Source organism: Phocoena phocoena, chromosome 5, assembly GCF_963924675.1.
Source record: "Phocoena phocoena chromosome 5, mPhoPho1.1, whole genome shotgun sequence".
NCBI lineage: Eukaryota > Metazoa > Chordata > Mammalia > Artiodactyla > Phocoenidae > Phocoena > Phocoena phocoena.
The window spans coordinates 133813168-133837788 of NC_089223.1; the positions used below are offsets into that span (position 1 = coordinate 133813168).

The 24621-nt window shown below is 41.4% G+C and overlaps 1 protein-coding gene across 1 annotated transcript in view; it reads right to left on the reverse strand.

Annotated features, from left to right (window-relative positions):
- Positions 1 to 681: 681 nt before the first annotated feature.
- The window catches only part of SLC7A11 (solute carrier family 7 member 11), an 85244-nt gene continuing 61304 nt past the window's right edge, over positions 682 to 24621 (reverse strand). Inside the window, exons 7-12 of the mRNA XM_065877755.1 lie at positions 18754 to 18877; positions 16760 to 16863; positions 15918 to 16014; positions 14194 to 14343; positions 12745 to 12922; positions 682 to 749 (exon numbers count right to left, since the gene is read on the reverse strand). Coding sequence (XP_065733827.1) covers positions 682 to 749; positions 12745 to 12922; positions 14194 to 14343; positions 15918 to 16014; positions 16760 to 16863; positions 18754 to 18877 — 721 coding nt within the window. The remainder of the gene's footprint in view (positions 750 to 12744; positions 12923 to 14193; positions 14344 to 15917; positions 16015 to 16759; positions 16864 to 18753; positions 18878 to 24621) is intronic.

The window sequence follows — 24621 nt, forward strand, 5'->3', positions numbered from 1 at the left end:
AAAACAAATGGCACGTAACTACGGAGCTTCCTGATAATGAGTGAAAAAATTCCTAACGTAATAAATTCTCAAGCATTTTTTTTACTTAAACATAATTCCTGGATTTGCCTCATAAACAACAGCCCCTAGAAACTCTTCTTTAATGTATTCATCACAATTAGGCATACCCCTAAGTTTTTTTTCTTTTTCAAAATGCTCTGGGTATAATCCATTAAAACATGTATGATATCTAAGTTGATACCTGTGGGAAGCAATGCAATGCCAATGTAAAATAAATTTCTTTCTTTCCTCTGTCCATAATGATGACATACACTTTTTTTTTCCCCCAGAGGAGTAGAAAACAATTTTCACAGTACAGTTATCTACAGTATATAAAAATTGTTTTTACAAAACCCATATTAAAGAAAGCATCTCAGTTTTCAGTCTGAAGGTTCTTAGCCATAAGATATGTTATAGAGAAAGACCACTAAAGTAATTTCCATTCTGTAGTCGTTTTTCCTAACCTCAACAGGTAGGTATCAGGGACTCAATGATCATGTGAGCTTATGGTATAATTGCATATCAGCGTTCTATAACCACATGGAGTAATAACTAAATTTCTTAGAAGATCCATTTTTTGTTTCAGCCCTTTGGGCAGAAACAAAGCCAAGGATAGATTGCCAAGACTTCAAATGCGTTAATTTATAATTTATGACAATCTTCTTCTGGTACAACTTCCAGTATTATTTGTAATGTTCTGGTTGTAATGTCTACAAAGAAATAAAGAAGAGAAATTTAAAATGCACAGAAATCAGAAATGCATAAAAACAGCAAAATGCAAATTATTGGGGATTGAATATTGAAAACTCACAACCGCCTATCTCACAGCGCACTTTCAAGAATTACTTATTTCATTAGAATCCTATCATGCTCAATTAACTTGTTAGTCACCTCTGTAACCTCCCATGATGGCTTCTCAGCAAGAATACATTAATACTGGGGTTTCCCTGGTGGTGCAGTGGTTAAGAATCCGCCTGCCAATGCAGGGGACACGGGTTCGAGCCCTGGTCCGGGAAGATCCCACATGCTGAGAAGCAACCAAGCCTGTGCGCCACAACTACTGAGCCTGCCCTCTAGAGCCCACGAGCCACAGCTACTGAGCCCACGTACTGCAAATACTAAAGCCTGCGTGCCTAGGGCCCGCGCTCTGCAACAAGAGAAGCCACAGCAATGAGAAGCCCGCGCACCGCAACGAAGAGTAGCCCCCGCTCGCCGCAACTAGAGAAAGCCTGCGCGCAACAACGAAGACCCAATGCAGCCAAAAATAAAAATTAAAAAATAAAATTTATTTTAAAAAATACATTAATATTTTGCGTTCGAATAAGGACTTTTAATCCTGAACCAGGAGGCTGAAAATATTTTGAGACAATAGGACCAAGATATAAATAAATGTTCAAAAATATACTTCATATTGAGTCTAAAATTGGTTTGTTGTTTTTGCACCTATGAGAGTACATCCAACTCCTCAGCAAAATCAGAAGAATCAGAATATAATTTCCAGTCTCAAACTTGTAGTGTATTATTGAGCAAAACATTTTATCTCCTAGGGCCTCATTTACCTCCTCTATAGAATGGGGGGGACTTGGAAGTGATGTCAGCAAGACGGAGGGCCGGGAGGTCCCCAACCCCCAAAAACAAACAAACAAAAAAGAAAACCAAGAACAATAAACAGTTACAAATGGAAGAAAACAGCTCAGGGAAAGCTCTAGACAACAAAGAAGCAGCAGCAAAAAACCTGGCAGAGCTCAAAAATCAAGGATGGCCACAGACAAAAGCAAAGGAGGCATTTTGTCCCCATCACCCCATCCCCCAGTCGGGAGCTGCTGGGCACCAGGAGGAATCCTCTCAGGAAGGTCACCACATGGGGAGAAGGAGAGCAGAAGGACCACAGCAAGCCTCGCCACTGTGGATGTCTGCAGCTTTTGGTACAAGAGTCTCTCAGTCTTCAATGATGCTGACCTCACCTGATGGAGCAGTCTGTAGTACCTCCCTCTTCTGGATCTACTCCCAGAGGCTGGAGATGTTGCTGAGGTGAGACCTGCCCTCAGGGGTCCCAGTTGTTGCTGTGCCCACCTCTCACACATTGGGTACCACAGCACATCTCCACATAGGACACCAGAGCTGCCATGGCTCTTTGCCCACCCCAGCCCCAGGTTGGGGCCTTGCTCCACCATTACCAAGGCAATCTCCCTGACCTGAGCCGTGCCTCCTGGGTCCCAAGTCATGCTTTGGCTGCCCGAATTGGCTGTTGCCCTGTGCCCCACCGCCCTGCCCCATCCCAGGTCAAGACTCTGAACTGTCATTGCTGAGATGAGTTCTCACTGCCTCCCAGGTCCCAGGTTCTGGCTCTGACTCATCATTGCTAAGGGCAAGGCCACTATCCAGAGCCTCACCCCCATGGCAGGTCTGGTCAAGCCTGAGACCCTCCACTGCTGGGACTGGGCCGCCTCTACCCTGAGCTCCGCCTCCATCCCAGATTGAAGCTCTTGAGCCATCTTTGCCAGCGGTGCTACCACTGCCCTGAGCCCCGCCCCTCAGATTTCAGGTCAGGACTCTGACCCACAGAGGCTGGGACCAGGCTACCACTGCCCTGAACTTCGCCCCCCATCCCAGGTTGCGGCTCTGAACTGTCATTGCCAGGGGCTTGCTGCCACTACCCTGTGCCCAGTTCCCTGAGTCCCAACACACAGCTTTAACAAACAACTACCGGAGTTGTACTACTGCTATCCTGTGAGCGCTCCCAGTGGGCGGTGGGAGGGGTGGGGGCAGAGGTCAGACTTTGACCTGCCATTCCCAGGCTGTGCTACTATTTCTGCCCAAGCCACCACTGCACCTTGTCATCCCAGGGCCCTCGTCACTGCCACATTCCCTCTCACCAGCACAAGTCACAGCAGTGGGCCCTCGAGACCCAAGTACCAGCTCCGTAGGATATCTGCACATGTCCATGCCCTTAGACACCTGTGTCACAGCCACAGCAAGTGTGCCTATGCTCCAGGACCCTGGCACTGTGGTAGTTCCATGTGTGCCTGATCCCCGGACCTCAGTTCCAATACTGCTCTGAGAACTCTGGGTGTCAGCACATCAGACCAGGCACCAGGAGGGGTGTCCTCAAACAGAGGCTCCTTCCAAGAGCAAAAAAGTAGAGGAGCGCAGGAAGATGTCAGCAGCCTTAGCCTCTGAAGATACCAACAGCCCTACCTGCCACCTATAGGTCCTCTGCAGCCTTAGCCATATAAGAACCCCACGGTCTGGCCAATTTCAGCCTCAGCCAGTGGAGTGGCGTAGAGACTGCATCGCTGTGCCTTCTCGGGAACCAAAGACACCACGTCCCAGTCAGCAGGTGCTCTAACGGCCACCTCCAGGTGAAAGTCTTTCCCTACTGAAGCCAGTCTGAAAAGACTGGAAGAGGTGACATCATTCTCAAATGCACAGATATCAACACAAACCCATCAGAAACATGAAAAAGCAAGGAAACATGACATCACCAAAGGAATGCAATACGACTCCATTAACTGCCCCTAAGGAAATAAAGATCTGTGACCGATCTGAGAAAGAATTCAAAACAATGATTTGAAGGAAGCTGAGTGATATGTGAGAGAACACAGACAGATCAATGAACTCCGGAATAGTATATGAACAAAATGAGAAATTCAACAAAGAAAGAGGACCCATTTAAAAAAAAATCAGGAATTTTGGAGAAGAATACAATGAATGAAACGAAAAATGTAATAGCTTTGACGAGTAGGCTCAATCAGGCACAAGAAAGAATCTTGGAGCTTCGAGACAGACCTCTTGATATTTTCCACTCAGAGGAGAATGAAGAAATTAGAATAAAAAAGAAGAAAGCCTGCATGAACTGTGGAACATGATCAAAAGAAAAATTATCCATATTATGGGAGTCCCAGAAGGAGAAGAGAAGGAGAAAGATACATAAAACTTATTTAAAAATATAATGGCTGAAAATTTTCAAATCTGGGCAGAGATACAGCCATCAAGGCACAAGAAGCTCAAAGATCCCCAAACAGATTCAACCCAAAGAGGTCTTCACTGAGACCCATTAGAGTCAAGCTCTCAAAAATCAAAGACAAAAAGGGAATCTTGAAAGCAGCAAGACATAAAAGAATCATCACATATGAGGGAATCTTGATAAGGCTATCAGCAAACGTCTCAGCGGAAATCTTACAGACCAGGAGAGAATGGGATGATATATTCAAAACGCTCAGAGGAAAAAAACTACCACCAAGAATACTTCACCCAGAAAAGCTGTCATACAGAAACGAAGGAGAGAGAAAGACTTTCCCAGGTCGACAATAGCTAAAGGAATTTGTAGTCATTAGACCTGCCCTGCAAGAAATGCTAAAAGGAGTTCTTTAAGCTGAAACAAAAATATGCTAATCAGTACCATGAAAATATATGAAAGTATGAAGAAGAGGGAACACTTCCAAACTCATTTTATGAGGCCAGCGTTACCCTGATACTAAGTCCAGACAAAGACACTATAAGAAAAGAATATTACTGACCAATATCCCTGATGAATACAGATGCAAACATTCTCAACAAAATTTTAGCCACCCAAATTCAACAACACATTAAACGGATCATTCACCATGATCAAGTGGGTTTTATCTCTGGCATGCAAGGATGCATTCAACATAGTACTAAGCCAGAGCAATTAGGCAGAAAAATAAATAAAATGTATCCATATCAAAAAGGAAGGGCTTCCCTGGTGGCGCAGTGGTAGAGAGTCCGCCTGCCGATGCAGGGGACACGGGTTCGTGCCCGGGTCCGGGAAGATCCCACATGCCGCGGAGTAGCTGGGCCCATGAGCCATGGTCACTGAGCCTGCGCGTCCGGAGCCTGTGCTCCGCAACAGGAGAGGCCGCGACAGTGAAAGGCCCGCGTACCGAAAGAAAAGGAAGAAGTAAAATGATCTCTGTTCACAGATGACACGATCTTATATAGAAAATCCCAAAGACCCCTAAAAAACTGTTATACATAATAAATAAATTCAGTAAAATTGCAGGATACAAAATTGACACACAGAAATCAGTTGTATTACTATACATTAACACTGAATTATCTGAAAAAGAAATTAGAAAGCAATCTCATTGACAATAGCATCAAACAAATTAAAATACCTAGGAATAAATTTAACCAAGGAGGTGAAAGACCTGTATACTAAAAGCTATAAGGCTTTAAGGAAAGAAACTGAAGAAGACACAAACCAAAGGAAAGATACCCCATGTTCCTAGATTGAAAGAAGTAATATTGTGAAAATGTTCATAGGACCCAAAGTGGTCTACAGATTCAGTGCAATCCTGGTCACAATTCCACTGACATTTTTCACAGAAATAGAAACAAACTATCCTAAAATTTATTTAGAGCCACAAAGTAATCCTAAGAGAGAAGGACACAGCTGAAGGCACTGTAATACCTGACTTCAAGCTATATTATAAAGTTATAGCGATCAAAACATTATGGGGACTTCCCTGGTGGTCCAGTGGTAAAGAATCCACCTTACGATGCAGGGGACGTGGGTTCGATCCCTGGTCAGGGAACTGAGATCCCACATGCAGTGGGGCAACTAAGCCCACACGCCCCCAACTACTGAGCTCGCGCGCCTCAAGGAGAGAGCCCGAGTGCTGCAAACTACAGAGCCCACGCGCTCTGGAGTCTGCCCGCCACAACTAGAGAAGAGAAAACCTGTACGCCACAACTAGAGAGAAGTCTGTGCACAACAATGAAGAGACTGCGTGCCGCAACTAAGACCCAATGCAGCCAAAAGTAAATAAATAAATCTTAAAAAAAAAAACACAGTATGGTATTATCATAAAAACAGGCATACAGATCAGTGGAACAGAATGGAGAGCACAGAGGTAAACTCCCACATATATGGTCAACTAATTTTTGACAAGGGTGCCAAGAACACACCATAGAGAAAGGACAGTTTCCTCCATAAATGGTATTTGGGACAACCAGGTACCCATATGCAAAAGAATGAAACTGAACCCCTACCTCATGCCAATCACAAAAATTAACTTGAAACGGATCAACGATTTAAATGCAAGATCTGAAACTATAAAACTCCTAGAAGAAAACATAGGGGAAAAGATCCTTGATATTGGTCTAGTCAATGATTTCTTGGATAAGCCACCAGAAGCACAGGCAACAGAAACTAAAATAAATAAGTGTAATTGCATTAAACTAAAGAGCTTCTGCATAGCAAAGGTAACAACCAATAAACTGAAAAGACAACCTACAGAATGGGAGAAAACATTTGCAAACTATACATCTGACAAGGGACTACTCTCCAAAATATAAAAAGAACTCACAACTCAATAGCAAAAAAGAAAATAATCCAATTTAAAAATTGGCAAAGGACCTGAATAGATATTTTTCCAAAGAAGGTATACAAACGGCCAAGAGGTATTATGCAAAGGTGTTCAACATCACTAATCATCATGGAAATGAAAATCAAAATCACGACATCACCTTCACCTTAGCAAAAGGATGGCTTTTATCAAAAAGACAAGAGATAACAAATGGTGAGGATGTAGAGGAAAAGGAACCCTTATACACTGTTAACGGGAATGTAAATCAGTACAGCCAGTGTGCAAAACAGTATGGCGGTTCCTCAAAACATTGAAAATTGAACTACGGTATGATCCAGCAATTCCGCTCCTGGGTATGTACTCAAAGGAATTCAAATCAGTATCTCAAAGGGATGTCTGTACACCCATGTTCACTGCAGCATTATTCACAGTAGCCAAGATAAGGAAATAACTTAAGTGTCCATCAACAGATGAATGGATAAAGATGTGGTATATATATATCACATCTGGAATATTATTCAGCCATGAGAAAAAAGGAAATCCTGCATTTGCAACAACATGGGTGGACTTGTAAGACATATGCTAAGTGACATAAGTTAGACAGATAAAGACAATACTGTATGATACCACTTATATGTGGAATCTAAAAAAACTGAACTTGTGAAAGTAGAGAGTGCTTACCATGGGCTGGAGGGTGGGGAAATTAAAGAGATGTTGTTTAAGGGTACAAACGTACAAGTAGTAAATATATAAGTCCTGGAGATTATCGTCAACAATACTGTATTATAAAAGTTGCCAAGAGACAATATCTTAACTGTTCTCAACAACAACAAATAATAAAAGATGTTTACCATGATAAAGACATCGTAAAGGTGCTAGCTAATGCTACTTTGTTTTATCTAATGCAATATATAAATATATCAAAATCAACACTTCCTACACCGTAAACTTACACAATGTTATAGGTCCATTTTTTCTTAATTTAAAAATTAATTAATAAATAAAGAAGAATGAGGGTCTTGGACTAGATCAGTGGTTCTCAAAGTCTAATCCCCAGGCCAGCAACATTAGAATCACCTGAGATATTAGAAATACAACTTTTGAAGCCTCATCCTAGACCTACTGAATCAGAAACTGAAGGTAGGGCCCATAAATCTGTGATTCTGATAGACACCAAAGTGCAGAGGTCACTGGGCTAGGTGATTTCTACGGTCATTTTATCTCGACAGTCTTAGAACCCTGTGACTCCACTTTCCTGAGATATTAGCTCTTGTCCACCTCTTATCTCTGTAATTGGTCTCCACAAAACCTCTTCAAACTGCTACTGGTCCTGAAGCCCCTGGTGCCTATTGTCTTGATGGTTTTCAGAGCCACATCATCTCTCATCCAGACAGGCCATCTTTCTCCTCTTTTGTGACTTGTCACCTGTAAGAGTCCCTTCCCAGCAATATTTAATGCCACTAAAAAAGGTACGTTTTTCATCCTTTATTTTCTAACAGTGTTCCCAAGTTGTTTTCCTCAGCACACTGATTTTTATAATATACATTCATTACAAAGGGTCCAGCATCATTCTGGCAAAAGGTAAACTCTATGTAAATGTTTCTCGAATGAATTCTCTTCTGTCACAGCCCACTCTTGACATTGAGATGTACATGGAGCACAAGGGAGTGCTCAAGAGCAACTGAAGTTCATGTTTACAGAAAAGGGAAATGATAGAATTATCCTAGAAAAATAGACTGTGGAAAAGTAGATAGCAGTCAATAGTAAGGGCAATGTGGCTTTTGCGGGCAGAGATGGAGCTAGGACTAACTGATAGCTTTAAATAACAATTCTTCTTCCATGGTCAAATGCAAAGCGGTGGGGTTAAGGTGACGTGCTCTGCAGCCCTTCCTCCCTGGAGAAGTCCTGCAGTCGCTACTCGAACTAGTCTCCATAACGACGGCCGTTCTTGAGTGTGTGTGCGCGTGTACGCACGTGTGTGACTATTTATGCAGTTGTCTACGGAGATTTTTTTTTTTTTTTTAACGCAGCATCTACTCCTCCATGCCCCAAATGAAAGCCTTTTCCAAAAGTGTGCCTCTGTATTCTGCAGCCCTCGGCCCTCGACTTTCTTAGACATCTTACTGACCCATGTCACCACACTGCATGGGTTCCAGACAAAGGGAGAACAACTTAAGAGATCCTGTTGCTTCGCTCGTGTGGCATTCTCCTTCCTGAAAGCTCCATTTGGATCTTCTATTCAGTAGCACTTTTGGGGCCAAAGAACCTCTCTCCTCGTTCTACACACCCAGTAGAACCTCCACGCTCAGTCAGCCCTGTTGACAGTCCCTCGTGTGCTTTTCTTATGCCCTCTCTTGGGATCTCGAGATTTAAATAATTTTCATCATGATGGAGGTTTGAGCAGAGTGACTGATTTGGGCTCTGAGTGGCTTTTGGAGTCCTACCAACTTTTCCCACCAGGTCATCTACAGCCATGGGGGTCACAGAGCAGTGCTCAGCGGACCCAAGTAAGCCTCTGAGGAAGCTTCCTGCTTGCCCAAAAAAGTTGCAGAGCATGTGATCTCCCACTACATCCCTACCCAGATAGGGCCTTTGGCTTTGGGTATAATCAGCCCCCTGACAATATTTCTTTAAATAAAGTCAAGCCATTCAGTCTGCATTTGGTGTTTTTAGTTATGTAAGCTATAAGACCAAATAGCAATTGAAATATTTTCAGCTTTGTCTTCCATGTTCAGTAGTTGTTTTTGAAATCCGTTGAAACAACTACTGCCCTTGCAGAATCTGATTTACCCAATCATACCTGGTACAAGCGTGGGAACTACAGCCAAAATGGAATAAGCCTATGAAAACCAAGCTTCCCCAGAAATCATAACAACAGTGTCTACGTTTTTCTTTTTTTTTTTTTGGAAAAGCCTTCAAAACCTTTTCACATGCATGGCCCCACTTGACCCTTACCATGAAGATGGTTTGGTAAGAAATGCAGGCAAGCTTAACTCGTGTAAAACATCGCACCTCGGTCTTCGTGAAGAGCCCGTCAAATGCACGCGGCAGCTTTCAGCGGAGCATCATAAACAAACTGATCACAACACACCGTATGCAGAACATGCTTTTAGAATTCTGGTTTTGCAAAATCTGTCCACGATGGACAACGGTCATTCTGTGGTGCTGCCCTGTATGATTCTTTATAACTAAAGATTTTGTTTTAATACAGCTGTCCTCCACAACTCGCCTGGAGCCGGAGGGACCAACTTCCAGTCACCCCACGCACTCCCGGCTGTGATGGGGTTGGACGGATAAACAGAGGCGGCCGGGGAAAACGGCTGTGGGGAGCCCTGGCTGGGGTTTGCCGGCTCCAGCATCCCCACGAATTTGAGTATGTCAGTGGGGTATCTGTCCCCCCTTCCTTGGGTGAGAAGCTTGAGTTTCTATAAAGAAATCGATCCAGATGAATTAAGCACTCCATCACGGATGGGGGAAAAAAGCTCTCTGCACATCCAAGTATTCCCTTAAGAGCACGTTTTCTTTTCATCCCAGGAATGCTATCAAATGAAGCACGGTTCAATACTGGCACCCTGTGGCCAGAGAAATTCATCAAGTCTCTGGAACTCTCTTCTGGGGTTCTGAACGTTCTCTGGCTATCTAAACTCAGCAGCCCGTCTCTGTTTTCTGAACGCTGTTCGGTGACCCTGTGTTTTTTTAATGGATGCCCCCCTGGTAAGATGTATTTTGATAAACTATCATTTCACAGGGGTGATCTGTTCAGGTATACTTGGGTGAAAATAAGTGATCAGACCAAGGCTAAAGAATGTCCCCCAGCAGAACAATTTGGTGTTAACTCTACACACTGCTCCAAGCAGAGGCTCTCTGGCTCCAAGTTTACACTGAGTTTCTCCCTAACAACAAGGAGGCAATTGGGAGAAGAGGCGACGTGATGGCTCAGGACTCTGCTGTGGTGTGTGTCCGTGTGTGAGTGTTCTGTTTTGGCCAAAGGCTAGGAAAATACTTGCTACGGCCGCAATAAATATTATGAATTTTCTTTATTTTACTTTTAAGAATGCTGCCTAAGTGGAAATCAAACAAAATTACAGAGGATTGTTGCTTTTCGCAAACTCACTCAAAAGGCAGCTATAAAGATAAAGGGTTGCAATGATCGCAGTTTCAAGGCAGAATTGCCACGCTCCCTGGTAAGACTCGATGGCGTTGTTGAGAACCAAATAACCATTACGGGACTGCTACTTTCACGAATGGCTAACGCTACATTTAGAGTCCTTGGAGATGTTCAAAACGCCATTGGAGACAGAAAAATAACAGAAAACTTCACAACGACATGAGCATGGAAAAACATCAAAGAAGGAGCAGGCATGAAAACCAGTAGTTGATACGTACCGGCAAAGAAATGGAAGGAAATATGCACATGTTAGCAGAAAGAAAGCATTTTTAGAGTTGGCTGACTGCAAACAGGAAGGACAAAATGCCTACTAAGTGCGCAAGAAGGGGAATTTGTTCTTTCATCATGGTCTCTCACACTGTAGTCCAACTCTAGGGCTACCCACTCTTTCTTCCTAAATTCTCATGGTTTTCCATGCATTCAGGGGTTTTAATTGTCTCTAGCCAGGATCTGAGATGGACACAGACCCCCACCCCCCAGTGGTGAGTACTAATCTACCCCGAACATTGGTAACAAGCAATCCTAATGGTAAATACTGTTTAACAAGACTTGGATTTGTTTTTCAGCAAAGGCTCTCTATGTATTGCCTACAACAGATAAAACGTAACTAAAAATACTCTACCGAAAACCAGTGTGATCTAACAAGACACAGAGATTAAATACCCTGTTAGGCAATCTGTGTGCCTGTGTAAACCTTGAAGAACCTAACTTTTATAGTAACACTTCCTCTGGGAATAATGTTGCCAGCTAGGCAACAAAATGCAGGTATAAGTAATAGTATAAGGTCTAAAGATATCAAACACCAATTAAAAGCTAATAGAGAGTAGTAGCAGAAGTCTATTTTACACTTGATCTTAGCCAAAAGGCCGAGAAGCAATGCAGAAGTCTATTTTAAATGACTAGCTTCTAAATGAGTTTGTGTAGCATACTAGAGATGCAATATGTACACAGAGTTGTTTGTTTTTTACTTTTAGTAACACTGACATTATTTATTAATAATTTTACCAGAAATCTCCCTGAACTTTTTACTGGGCTTTAAAAAATTAATGATGGTAAAGTAAGTAAATTAAAATGAATGAAAAGAAAAAAAGTGGATTTTTTAACTCACCAACCTCACCAGCAAGAACCTATCTGCTCCCCTGGATATAGTTCTCCCTCTCTCTCTTCCTATAGGTACCCGATCTAAAAAGAGCATGAATTTGAAATCCAGCATATGTGGGTTCAAATCCCAGCTCAATGGTTTAAAATCTGTACACTTAAATTCTCCATCTCCCTGCACCCTGGTTTTCCCATCTGGGTATAGAAATCAGCCAGTTCACACGTGGATCTTGTGGAGGATTGAATGAGACGATGATGTGAGGAAAACAGCTTCACTGGCAGAGCCTCTGACAGAGGGTGAGGCTTTTAACAGAGGCTGTTCCGAAGCACCCTTCCTACCTACTGATTTTTTTTTTTTTTTTTTTTTTTTTGCGGTACGCGGGCCTCTCACCGTTGCGGCCTCTCCCGCTGCAGAGCACAGGCTCCGGACGCGCAGGCTCAGCGGCCATGGCTCACTGGCCCAGCCGCTCCGCGGCATGTGGGATCTTCCCGGACCGGGGCACGAACCCGTGTCCTCTGCATCAGCAGGCGGACTCTCAACCACTGCGCCACCAGGGAAGCCCGGAATGCGGAGTCTTAACCACTGGACCACCGGGGAAGGCCCCTCAGGATCATTCTTGCTGTTCTTATGACCCTCCATGATTCACCAATAGGGTGGTGTTATAATAATGATATTTAAGCCCTTTGCAGGCTCTACCTAACTCCCCACCAAATCTCATATCACTCATTAAGTAGTATGTTATCATACAGAATCAATAAACTACGTTCAACCCAGGATAGAAACAATTAAGTTAGTAAGGGATGTGGAAGAACAATTAGGTCGTTTACAGAACTGCTGATAAAATTCTATCTAAAAATGTGTTCTCCTAAGAAGTGATTAAAGCAACTGGAACTCAATATCCTGAAAGGATTCAGTGGCTCTACCCCCAACATCCTTCCTGCCTTTTCTTCTACCAGTTCTCATTAGAATACGGTAATGTATTCAAACTAGCAACTTCCCCACTTATATTTTCACACTTTAATGCATGCATGTTATATAGGTACACATAGATGGGTTTTCTACAACATGGTCTCTCAAGAGGTCCCGAAACTGCTTAAAAGTCTTACCTGACATTCTTCTGAACCACCTGGGTTTCTTGTCCCATATAATAAAGAGATAGTAGGCAGGGACCCCGGTCAGAGTGATGATGAAGCCAATCCCTGTACTAAATGGGTCTGAATAAAGGGAAAGGGCGACCATGAAGAGACACGTGAAGGAAAACAAAGCCGGGATGAATAGCGGCACCTGGAACACAGCACAGAAGAAAATCACTTCAAGGGTGGTTCAAGAGACAGAAGGTGGATTCAAGATGAGCACATCAGTCATGTGATCAGGTGATACACCTTGATCACGTGACCAAGTGACAGGCCCCATCCTACCATACCTTTATACCAAAATCTCTTGCGTACGGCACAGAGACTATATTAAACACACTCCTTTAAATTGAAAAAAAAAAAAAAAAAAAACTTTGGGTAGAACAAAATCTAAGGATAAATAAGTGTGTTTCATTAGAGATGTTCTGTTCGAACTATTTTACTAGTTAAGCACTGTTTTACGAGTTATGTTTTTGATTGTAAAAGATTGGTTCTCTGACAATTATGATTAGAATCCACTTTAATGTAGAGCCAAGAGCACGGGCTGCTTGTTACATGTTAAAGCCTTTCAGTGCATATTGATTTTCTGTTGGAGATTCACAATAAGAACGGACAGGGATAAAACAGGCCAACTCCTATTCAACCACTAATAAAGATGTTGCCGGCATTAGGCAATGAATACAATTAGAAACAAATTCTGACAACATGACGGACAACATTATCGGTGTTATTTCTTAAAAGCAAAAGCACGTTTGAAAGAACGTGCTTTCAAAGAGCAAGTAAAGACAAATCAGTCCATGAACTTTCAAGGCTAGAGGCATATGCGCCAGCCCTCCCAAAAGGAAACGCTTAGCTATGGTAAATGGACATTCTATTAAGCGGTATATTCACACATCTTCACTTTCCCTATGTATTTCACAGTTCTACTCCTTCTGGAGTGTACAATGCAGAAAAGGGGCAATATAACAAGTCATAACATTTAAGAACACTTAAAATGCCTTTCTGTAAAGCAGCATCCTTTTTAAAGTTTGAATTAGCGATGATTTCATACACATCGGCCTCACTCTCGGTATGGTTGTCCACAACTTATTCAGCATAAAAAAAAAAGAAGCAGTCTATATTTTGAACGTATCAGGTCATTAGACGCATTCATGAAAAATCAACATAACAAACATTGTATATTAATATCCCCGCTTCTCAGCAATGTGACCTACAAAGTTCAGGACATCACAAACAAGCCGATGAACTATTTTTCCAAAGTAAAATAAATCCCATATGAAGGCATGACCTGCAAGGGTTAAACATGTTATTCCAGAGGATTCTGGCCCTCTGCCCAAGCTCTTCGTCATCAACTTATGACAAAGGGAGGACCAGGCATTAGGAGGAAGATTTATGGAAACCCATCAAGATTGCTGAGGTTACCTTGAAAGGACGATGCATATCTGGGCGTTTGTATCGAAGATAAATCAGCCCAGCAACCGCCAGCCCAATAAAAAGCCACCTGGCAAAACTGAGGAAATTCAAAAGACTGTAGAGGTCCCCAGAGAAGAGCATTACCATTGTCAAAGGGTGCTGTGGGGGGGGGGGGGAGGGAGAGAAAAATTATGCACAGTGAGTTAAAAGAGAACACACGTGATAACAAGCAATACCATCACTGTACATTATTATTATCTTTTCCAAACGATTCTTTCTACTGATAAACAACCACTGCGCCTAACACCTATACTCAACTAACCTCCTAGCTATACATCCAGCTTTTCTACTCTCCCTTTACACACACACATGCATGCATTGCTTTTAGTTGTTTTTCATTTGAGTTAAGAGAACGTGCTTTCAGAGAGCAAAACACAGGACACTCAATGACTCAAAATTTAAAGCCCCAGAGACTGAGATGGTCGGTAAATAACTAACAATAAAAGTCAAAAGCGCATCCAATACACACATTTGCAGAAAGCTCTGCGAATGGTGTCTGATGAGCCCCTGGCGATGCATACACGGGGACGACAGCCACCTCTAAGAGACTGTGTCCTCTCCTGAGTGCAAAACGTTGACCTCTCCTTCCTCCACACTTCCTCTCCCTGGGTGCTTGCCACGTGTGACCCTCAAGACCGCAGAAAAGAATGGAGCGCAGAGTTCAGCAGAGCAAGTCTCTACAGCTGCACAGACCAAGGACAGCATGACTGATAACGCAGGCTTAAAATGAAAGCCCTGTTCACCAATAATATATTCTGTTCCCACAAAATAATACATTCTGTTCCCACAAGTGAAGTAAATTTCCAGAATCCACACAGAGCACCCCACCCGCCCAACCGGCCTTTACAAAGAAATTTCAAGGAAATATTTTGAAACAAATGAAACCCATGGGGGGTGGAGATGGGGGTAAAAAAGTGTTCAGTGCATTCTGTGGTGTGCCTGACAGCAGGAGATTGGGAAAAAATGTTACTGGGGAACATTTCTGGGAAATGTTTTTGGGTTTTGGAAACGCTATTGGGAAAAATTAGTAGGTAAAAAGAATATAACATTGCCAATGGGGATCTGAGGACTTCTACACCTTACACAGTCTTTCATATCCCGTGTTTCACAAATACTTTTCTCTGCATAAAGAATCGTACGGCTCAAATTTAAGTTTTGGTGCTTTTATTTCTCCCATTTAGGGTTGCTCTCAAAATTCTCACTTTCAAGCACAGAATCCCTGCACTGTCTAGGATACTGTCAACTTTATCTATAATTTTGTATGCACTTCACGATAAGGGGCCTCTGATGAGACATCTGGGCGTTTTGGGACTGTAGCTTTTAGCTCCACTTTCAATAAGTAGAATTGGGACTTATTACTCGACCTCCTTTTCTGCGAGGCTCTCTGTCGGTGACAGGAGCCCAGGCAATCATTTCCCTTTGATCTCACAGATTTCTACACAGATGAAAAAGAAGTGACGTGTCATTGCTCCAAAGCATCAAATATGCATCAGATATACTGGATGAAGGGAAGCGATGGAAAATATCCTGCCTGTGCAAATCCACCAGGATACACAGAGAGCCACTTTAGCAATGAATGAGAACAGAAAGCACGAGCTGAAGTCAAGTTTGAAATCCTCTTTGCTAAGCGGTTCTTTGAGGGTACATCTAGATACACGTTACTATGCATTTACCAAAACAATAACAGCTGGCAGAGGAGTGTGCTTGCGGATGTGAATCATGGAGAGGATTTCCGGAAGGTGACCCTCCCGAGATGCAACATAGAATAACCTGACAGGAGAAAAATGTATAATTAATCATTTCCAAGGGAAAAAATCCAGAAATCGAAGAGAAAACTTGCATCTTCTTCCTACCGAATGGTTTGACATTTCTTAGGTGATTACTTCGAATTTTATAGAGTCTGCCCAAATGTTACGTTCCTTTGAGGAGAAAGGGTAGCAACATCTGACTCAGCAAAACTCACCCCACATATAAATAGCTGGTGGTGAATTCAGTTCTAGATTTCTAATACTGCTCGTGTGTCATCAGTCCAGTCCAACTCGACACACACGCACGCACACACACACACACACACCCCATTCACATTTATCTGATTGGGTTTGCATCAAATTAAAACAAAAGTGACTTCTGCATCAAACAAAAGGGATACAGATGGTGGCATGGTGATGTCTGGCGTCTCTTACTTTACTTTTTTGCTTGTCACCTTTAGAGAAACAAAAGATTTTATTGCCAGAAATAAAATGTTGTTGCTAAACTCTGTAGACATAACGTTAAAACAACAACAAAAAAAACCCCTGCATCCCTGGCTTCAGAGTAGGCTATGAGTAGACAAGCAGTGCCCTCTAATGGACAGAACAGAACATGCTGTTGACACTTGGAGAAAGATTTCAATCTTGCGTTTCCCTTTAAAAACAGCAGGTTTAGAGGCACTATTTCTTTTCTTTTTAAACTTATCCTTACCACATCCCATCTCAGACACAGAAATGCGTTTCTAGAAATGCCTGAACTCACTCACCTGGAGACAGCAAACACACCACCATTCATGGAACCAAAGCAGGAGAGGGCAACAAAGATTGGAACCGCTACTGAGAAATTTCCCAGGAGCCGCTCCGAAAAAGTCTAGCGAAAGACAGAAGGAAGCAAGTTAATGCTCTGCCAAAAAGTGGAATAAAATGAACAATTTAGGTCAAACTCGCTCTATGACTTTCTGTTCACCTGGTGATATGTGTGTGTTTTATAATCCTTTTTTTGGGTTAGGGTCAGACTAACCTCTTAGAATAATAATCAAAGGCAGGCACCATGTCCTTGCTTGTTGCAGAATTATGGGCAATAGTCCAAACAAGCGCCTTCCCTCTACTTCCAAAGAGCAATGATCCATTGATCAAATCTTTATCAACTATGATATCTATTGTCTCTGACTCTGGTAAATAAAAAAAACTCAGTACAGAAGTTCTCCTTTTAGAGACAGAAATCCTTCTGTATAATACCTTCTCTTTCGTCTGGAAAGCCACATTTTTATAGCAAAGTACAAAGGTACACTGAGAAGTGCTGCAGATACCTGTTTCATATACCAGTCCCACTGTTATGACTCAAAAGCGTGGCAAAAAATAATTGAGGACTTAATCATGTGTATTAGGGATATGAACGGTTCTGAAAATCTTTTGCCCAGAACAATCACATCAGCTGAATCTCTGTTTATGAAGTCCATCCCGCCCTCTCAGTTATCTGCCAATTCCCTCTGTAGTTTCCTATTAAAGGGCTAGAACACCAACACAAGTCCAAGGAAATCAAGCTACAGAAAATATAAAAGTTAAACAAAACTTCTGACATTTCCTTTTGTTGCATGGCATGTGCAACACTGCAAATTTTCATGAAGGATGTATTTTCCAAAAAAAAAAAAAAAAAAAAAATGTGGGATTCTCTACTTGTCCTTGATGCAGCCGGTGCTGTGTAATTAATGGACCATATTACGCTCAAAGACTTAAGTGCTGCCCTCTGTCTAGTAAGATGAGATGACGACCTGACATCAGGAAGCTCTGTGCATTTGGTTGTCTGGTAGAAGCTACAGCAGTGGACAGAGTCTTTTCTAATACAGTGAACTCGTACATAGGTTCACATGAAATGAGATAATTTGTTCCCTGTGGATGTTTCTGATATGAGGTAATAGTGACTCTTTTAAAAGGAACTGACATCTAGTGATGGGAAGTTCTTTTTTTTTTTCACCCGTCATTGTTATAAGGTCATGAATGAGTGCCCTCTTACTAGCTAAGTTTTTATACCAAAAAGTCTGGGTCACAGAATAGCAGTCCCATAACATGACCTTTGAAAGCAAAAGATGCTCCTGAAGTCAAATAAATTTGGGGAAATGCTGTAAAATTATGAGTATCCGCATCTCAGGGAGTTAAAATGTACATTAGCTTCTCTAACATTCTGAGAAGTACTATAGCAATGACATCTGCTTAACTTTGAATAACTCAGTATTTCCTTAAATTTATAATATCCTAGAACTTGTATTCAAAATGATATATATACTAGAAAAAAAAAATGTTATGTGGTCCATTCGGAAATTCTAAAGTGGTACTTTGGGAAAAAGATTTTAAGTTAGCATTTGAAAAGCGTCTAAACAGGGAGGAGTCCAGAATCCATTGCGATTTGCATACCTCAAAGTGCATTCATTTACACTCAGTGACTGCCCACCTGTCTTTAAAGACATGTTGGAAGAATAATGACTTCTATTCAACATGTATGTGTGGAAATATGTTTTCAAGCAGGCATATGTGGAAATGTTTTACATGAAATTAACAGTACAGAGAAATCATTTAGGAGTGTAGCTGTATCCGTTAAATGGAATATGCTAAGGTATGTTCTAAATTTTTTAAATATTCATTATCGTTCAGTTAAAAAAGAATTACTGGGTTTCAAAACACTTTCTGCTGGAGGGAACTACTATAAAATTGCATCATTTCATTAACCTAAATTCAAACTGGCGTTTTCCCAACTTAGACTTACCACTGCCACTGCCTCTGAAAGCAACAGCTCCTCCGCGCTAATGGTCGTAAAGTAGGCCACATTTGTTAGCACATAGCCAATAGTGACAACGGCCATGGATATACATATCGCGAGGGGGATGGTTCTGAAATGCACAAAGGAATCACTTATCAGTCATCTTTTGTTAGCCATTTCTCTGCAAGCAAAGAAGATAACAGGCTCATTCAAACAAAGAACAAAACGGTATATGGCTAACCACAGGCTCTGTTGGGTATGTATAAACATTTCATCAGGGTGAAGTACCACATATTCCTTTGTAATTTAATAAAGTCCATAAGGGGAGGTACTACCTTTGTCTTGTCTACTGCTCTACCCCAGAACACGTGGGTCTATCTGATTCTCGTGCTCCATAAATCCTACGGCAGGGGTTCACACACTTGAGCACACATCACCCGGAAGGCTTGTTGAAACAGAGATTGCTGAGCCCACCTCAGGAGTTTCTGATTCAGGAGGATTTGCGTCTTTCACAAGTTCCTGGGTAATTCTGATGCTGCTGGCCAGGGGACCACGCTCTGAGAGCCACCGTCCTATATATATGCCTTTCAAATCCTGATTCACTTGCCTTGATACTAGTTTCTAATATTAGTTTCTAATACTAGTTTTAATACTAATACTTTCTAATACTAGTTTCCCAAAAGATCTTTCGCATTCAGTGTTTTCCCCTTCAGTAATTCCCCTTGCCGTCAAATACGCGTACACTTTGGGAAGCATGCCAGCAACACATATCTACCTTTCTAAATGACAGTAATAATAATTTTGTACATAACACAAAAAGCCCAGAAGTGTTCCCAGTAATGCCTTTGCACTGCCCTGCTGTGAGTTCAAAGGGAGCTCAAGATCATGAGTATCTATTAAAGCAACAGCACAGATAATCCCATGAAGTCAGAGGTGACATGCTGTGAAGTACATATGACCGGACGGTACTGACACTACGTAGCATCAAGAAGTAGCCGGCACAAACACAACGTTATGTCTTCATTTAATGCACCGGGAAAGCCAGGAAGTTACTGACCCTCATAATTTGACTCCATGTTACCGATACACATTACTTGCTTAATATAATCACCTCTTCAGACTGTTTCCAGTTCAAGCAACTTAAACCTTCGGCTCCCTACACAAAGGCTGATGGGTTTTGTGGGTTTTTTTTTTTTTTTTTTTAGCCATAGAGCTTATCAGCCTTCATGGAGCCTTAACCCTGCTGGGTGCCACTAATGAAGACCTCCATATAATTTCTTCCAAGATGAAAATACAGGTCCGAACCAGGAAAAAAAAAAGGCACAGCCCGCCTCACTCCCCAAGCTGGGTGTGTTGAGAACACTAAGTCCCAGCTCATTACGCTGAATTCTCTATCCCCTGTTGAGAACAGGCAAACCCAGCCAGCCAGCAACTGTCATTCATTATGCTGCCTGGAGCCCGACACTTCCCCTGGTCCCCAAAGCCTTAAGCCTTGATGGGGAAACACACTGACCTCTAAAATCCTGGCATCCTGCTAGAAAAGGAGCAGATGTTCCCCTTCCCCAGTGTGAAGAGGGTTCTGTGGAATTTTCTGTTCATGCCGTACCACGCACTGCTACCTGTGACTGCTAAATGCTTAATGTAAGCAAAGGAGATTAAATTAAATACAGAGGGGTGAGTGGCATAAGGCATATGAAAGATAAAGGCGGCTTTTCAACCACTCGCTGTATTATCAACATTTTAAACTCGAATCCTTCAGCTCTTATAACACGCCAAATGGGGTTTTGAGTTCTTTCTATGGAGGAGAGAAGCAGAGAGAAAGGGAGGGAGAAAGACACTCTCTAGAGATCTCCTCGCAAGAGGAGGATTAAGAAATGCAAAGGCTCTGCTAATAAAAAGTGAGGTGATTTACTGTTCAGTGCGGTGAAGTCACCTAACCTGTCCAGGACAGGTAGTAACTGTCACATCACGTGATGCTGTCATAGAGCACAGAGGAGTCACTCTGAAATTTTGACTGTGGCCCTGCCGGCATAGAATCTAGCCTCCCAGCCCAGCTCTTTCAAGGCAGCCTGTGTTTCCTGCCCGGAGAGTATGGTCTTTCTGGGGGAGGATTTCTAAACTGACTTTAGCAGAAGGGACCTTTAAAACATTTGAAACTTCCAAGTTAGTTTTCCTTTTGTTCTTCCTCAGCTTGTCAATAACAAAAAACAGCAGATGCTGCTATGTACACCCACCCTTTTATTAGCTACTTTACATATTTGCCTCATTTTGTCCTTGGAAAATCCTGTGAGTTAGGAGCACAATTACCATGTTATTTATGAGGAAATGAAGTCTTAGAGAGTTTAAAGAACTGTTCAAGGATACACAGCTGGTAAGTGGAAACCCAGAATTCGGCTGCAGATCCAGCTACCCTGAAGTCAAAGCATTTAAACCACTGAAGCGTATTCTCTCTCGTGCATGTGGGTCCTCAAACTCTTAACTATTACTTTCCAGAGAAATTATAATTATTGAATATAATGTTTATTGGAAAGCTCTTATCAAGGCTGTATTCCTCATGTGTTCACTGAAAATACAGTTTTGTGTAGTATGAAGGAGGGGGAGAGACTTATTCCATGATTTTCATGATTTTTCTGTGTGATACGAACTATAACATCAAGTGAATGTTTTCAAAAGTTTCAATGTTTTGGAAATACTAGTTTATTCTGAATTTAAAAAACCACAGAGGCACACTGAATAAACTTCCCTAGACAACTGTTATAGAAAAGGAGGAAAAGGAGGCATACTTATCAGACAAAATGAAACAGATTATTAACAGTTTTACTATCAGCCAAGTATAGATAGCCTATAGATATAGCCTATAGATAGATCAGCCTAGTATATAGATACTAGAGGAAAAAAAAAAATCAAAGGAGCTTAAAATATAGGATAAAAGAGAAAAGGGCTCTAACCTTGCAGCAACTCACAGCAAACCCAGTAATTCCTCCCTAGGTAAAATTAAGCCATGGGAACTGAAGAGGATGTGGCCAGACAGCCAGTAGCTTCTGTCCTTAAGGTTCCATTTCACTTTAACAAAGGAATAAATAAAAGGAATCACAGGAACTGGTAGGCCACTGACATTTCGAAGCCCCTGTGTAACTGCGAGGTATCCACCAATTCTAAGTGCAACAAAAGCATTGCCTTTAAGCTGAATAAAAATGACTCACACCTATGAGTTGTAATCTTTCTCAAACGTTGTGTATATATATTTTTATGATTAACAAGATATGAATGTATTGGGAAAAGTTACTTAATCCTTAAGAGCTTTTTGTCATTATAGTCTTTTCAATCACGTATTCATGAGAAATAAGCACTAAGTAAGTGAGAATCTGATATTTTTATTCATTGCAAATGGTCTTCAATCAAAAGGTCTTGGACGGTCTTCTTTCCTTGTAGGTTTATTTTAAATTGGCATCTGTAACCAGTCTATGTAACACATAGATAAATACTTGTTTTATTGGAAATTATTAAATGGAAGTCTCTGGAACATCTGCTTAGAAGCACTCTGATTCTAAGGATAGAGCTGCCCAGGAATTTAAATGGCCCCAATAGTCACGGCAGGTAGCTTCTATTTGTATAATCTACAAAGCACTGGCAAACGCATTTTATCTCCAAATATACACATTTCATTTCAAATCCTTTGTGGAATAACACAGAATACGAACAAATGACAAAATCCACAACAACCCACTGAAATAGGAGGTAATACCACCATCTTCAAACAATGGAAACAAGGCTCAGAGAGGTTAAGTGACTGGCCAAGGTCACAAAAGTAGTAAGGGAGAAAGCTGGGTCTTGAATTCAGATCTTCCATCGCTAAGTCCCACGTTCCTGAAATATCTTGTCCGTGATATCATGGCTGTTTTGTGCCTACTTTAACTCTAGGTACAAAGTTCCTAGGATCCTCACATGCTGACAAACATGTCCTCTATTTTATATACATGATACAAATATCAGAAGGCTGACTGTTACAATGTGACACATTTTAAGCCACGTAATATTTTACTATGCACTTAATAGTCATCACAAATAATCTTGCAAATGATGGAGCATGGGATGCATTTTGAATATACTTTGCAACTATACGGTAGAGCATCAGCAAAGATCATTGTTTCCAGTGCTGTATGTTGGCTAAAAAGACTCCTGCCATGAAAACAGAATGAGTAAACCTAGCTTCAGAGAGTTGAGGACACATGAAGGTCACAAGGATTTCTGATATTCAGGCCATCCGAGTAATTCTGTAGTCACTTGTATTTAGGACATTCCTAAAATTGTTTTATAACTGGCGCAAAATCTTCTGAGGTTTATGTGAATCAAAATAAGTTTCATACATTCCCCGGTGTGGATACATCCACTGGAGACCACAGAAACCATTGATCCTGGGGCATCTAAAATTGTCTTTGAGCCATGGGACTGGGCCTGATGCCAGTTCTGCTAAAACCTTCTCTTGTGTGTTCTGGAATCTTCTAAGAGAAGTGCCTGATACTTCACATTTTCTATTTAAAAATCAATAATGTTTTAACACATGTATTTTGCATTCAGGAAAAAAGAGGGAGGGGAGAAAAGAGGAATTAAGAAGGGCAAGAAAATGACGAACTTCTTAATATGTGAGATGCAAATAAAAAAGAAAACAGGGTTTTTCAAAGAACTTTAAAATTTTTTAGTAAACTGTTTATATATAATTGAAACAAAGCCATGATTCATCTCAATATAAAGTATTTAAAATTATAAATGAGTATTTCTTGATTCTGAGTACTTATTTTAGGATCATACCTATTTCACATTGTCTTTTTTTTTTTTTTTTTGTGCTTTGTGACCGCCTGGAGGGGTGGGATAGGGAGGGTGGGAGGGAGGGAGACGCAAGAGGGAAGAGATATGGGAACATATGTATATGTATAACTGATTCACTTTGTTATAAAGCAGAAACTAACACACCATTGTAAAGCAATTATACTCCAATAAAGGTGTTAAAAAAAAAAAACATTTTCTTTATAATGACCCTGTAGAGACCGTGAAAGCTTTTCTCTAGATCTGACCCAGAAGTGACTCAAGTATCTCTTACTTCTCTTTTTTTGATCTACCAATTTATTTTTGCAGGATTATTCAGTTTACTTTATTACCACTGCTGTTAATTTTATTGTACTCCTCAAACTTCAGTCATGTGTTACAATCCAAAAGATAAATACTAGTATATCTCAAAGAAAATCTATCTATATTTTTCACTCACGTGATTTTTTTCTTCCATACGTTTTTACATAATTTCCCTGATTCTTGCTCATCTCAAACTTTCCAGAGACACCCCCCTGCCCCCCGGCAAGCATGAAACTGTACTATCTGGCTATGTGATTTCTGAGATTTCTAGCAGGGACTGAATTACAAATAAGGGTTCTTGATTGTTTTCCAGACTTGAAACAATTAGATTACAGATGACTGGAACCCTATGAACTGCCTTGTATGTTATCGGTGGTTTTGCCCCCTTGTCATTTAGTGCTATCACTGTATCTCTAGCTGCATATTGTGAGTGGGAACTGGACTGTGAATAACAGTATAAGAGAAATGCACTTGAGGAGACACGGCAAGTTGCGGGGGAAGTTGTGGGTTGTCACTGAAAGAAGAAAATGTAGCAAGAGGAAGAGTACACTCAATAAACCCATTTAGAAACGTTCGTAAAGGTCCATGGTTCATGTTCTAACTTAATGACAATTTCTGGGCCAAGGCTGAACACAGTGATGTGACGAGCAGATTGTCACATAAAGGTACACAGTGATCCCACTGATCTCAAGCACTAAACACCTGCCCTCGGCTTCTTATTGTACCACGGCAAGACTACAGGTGTTT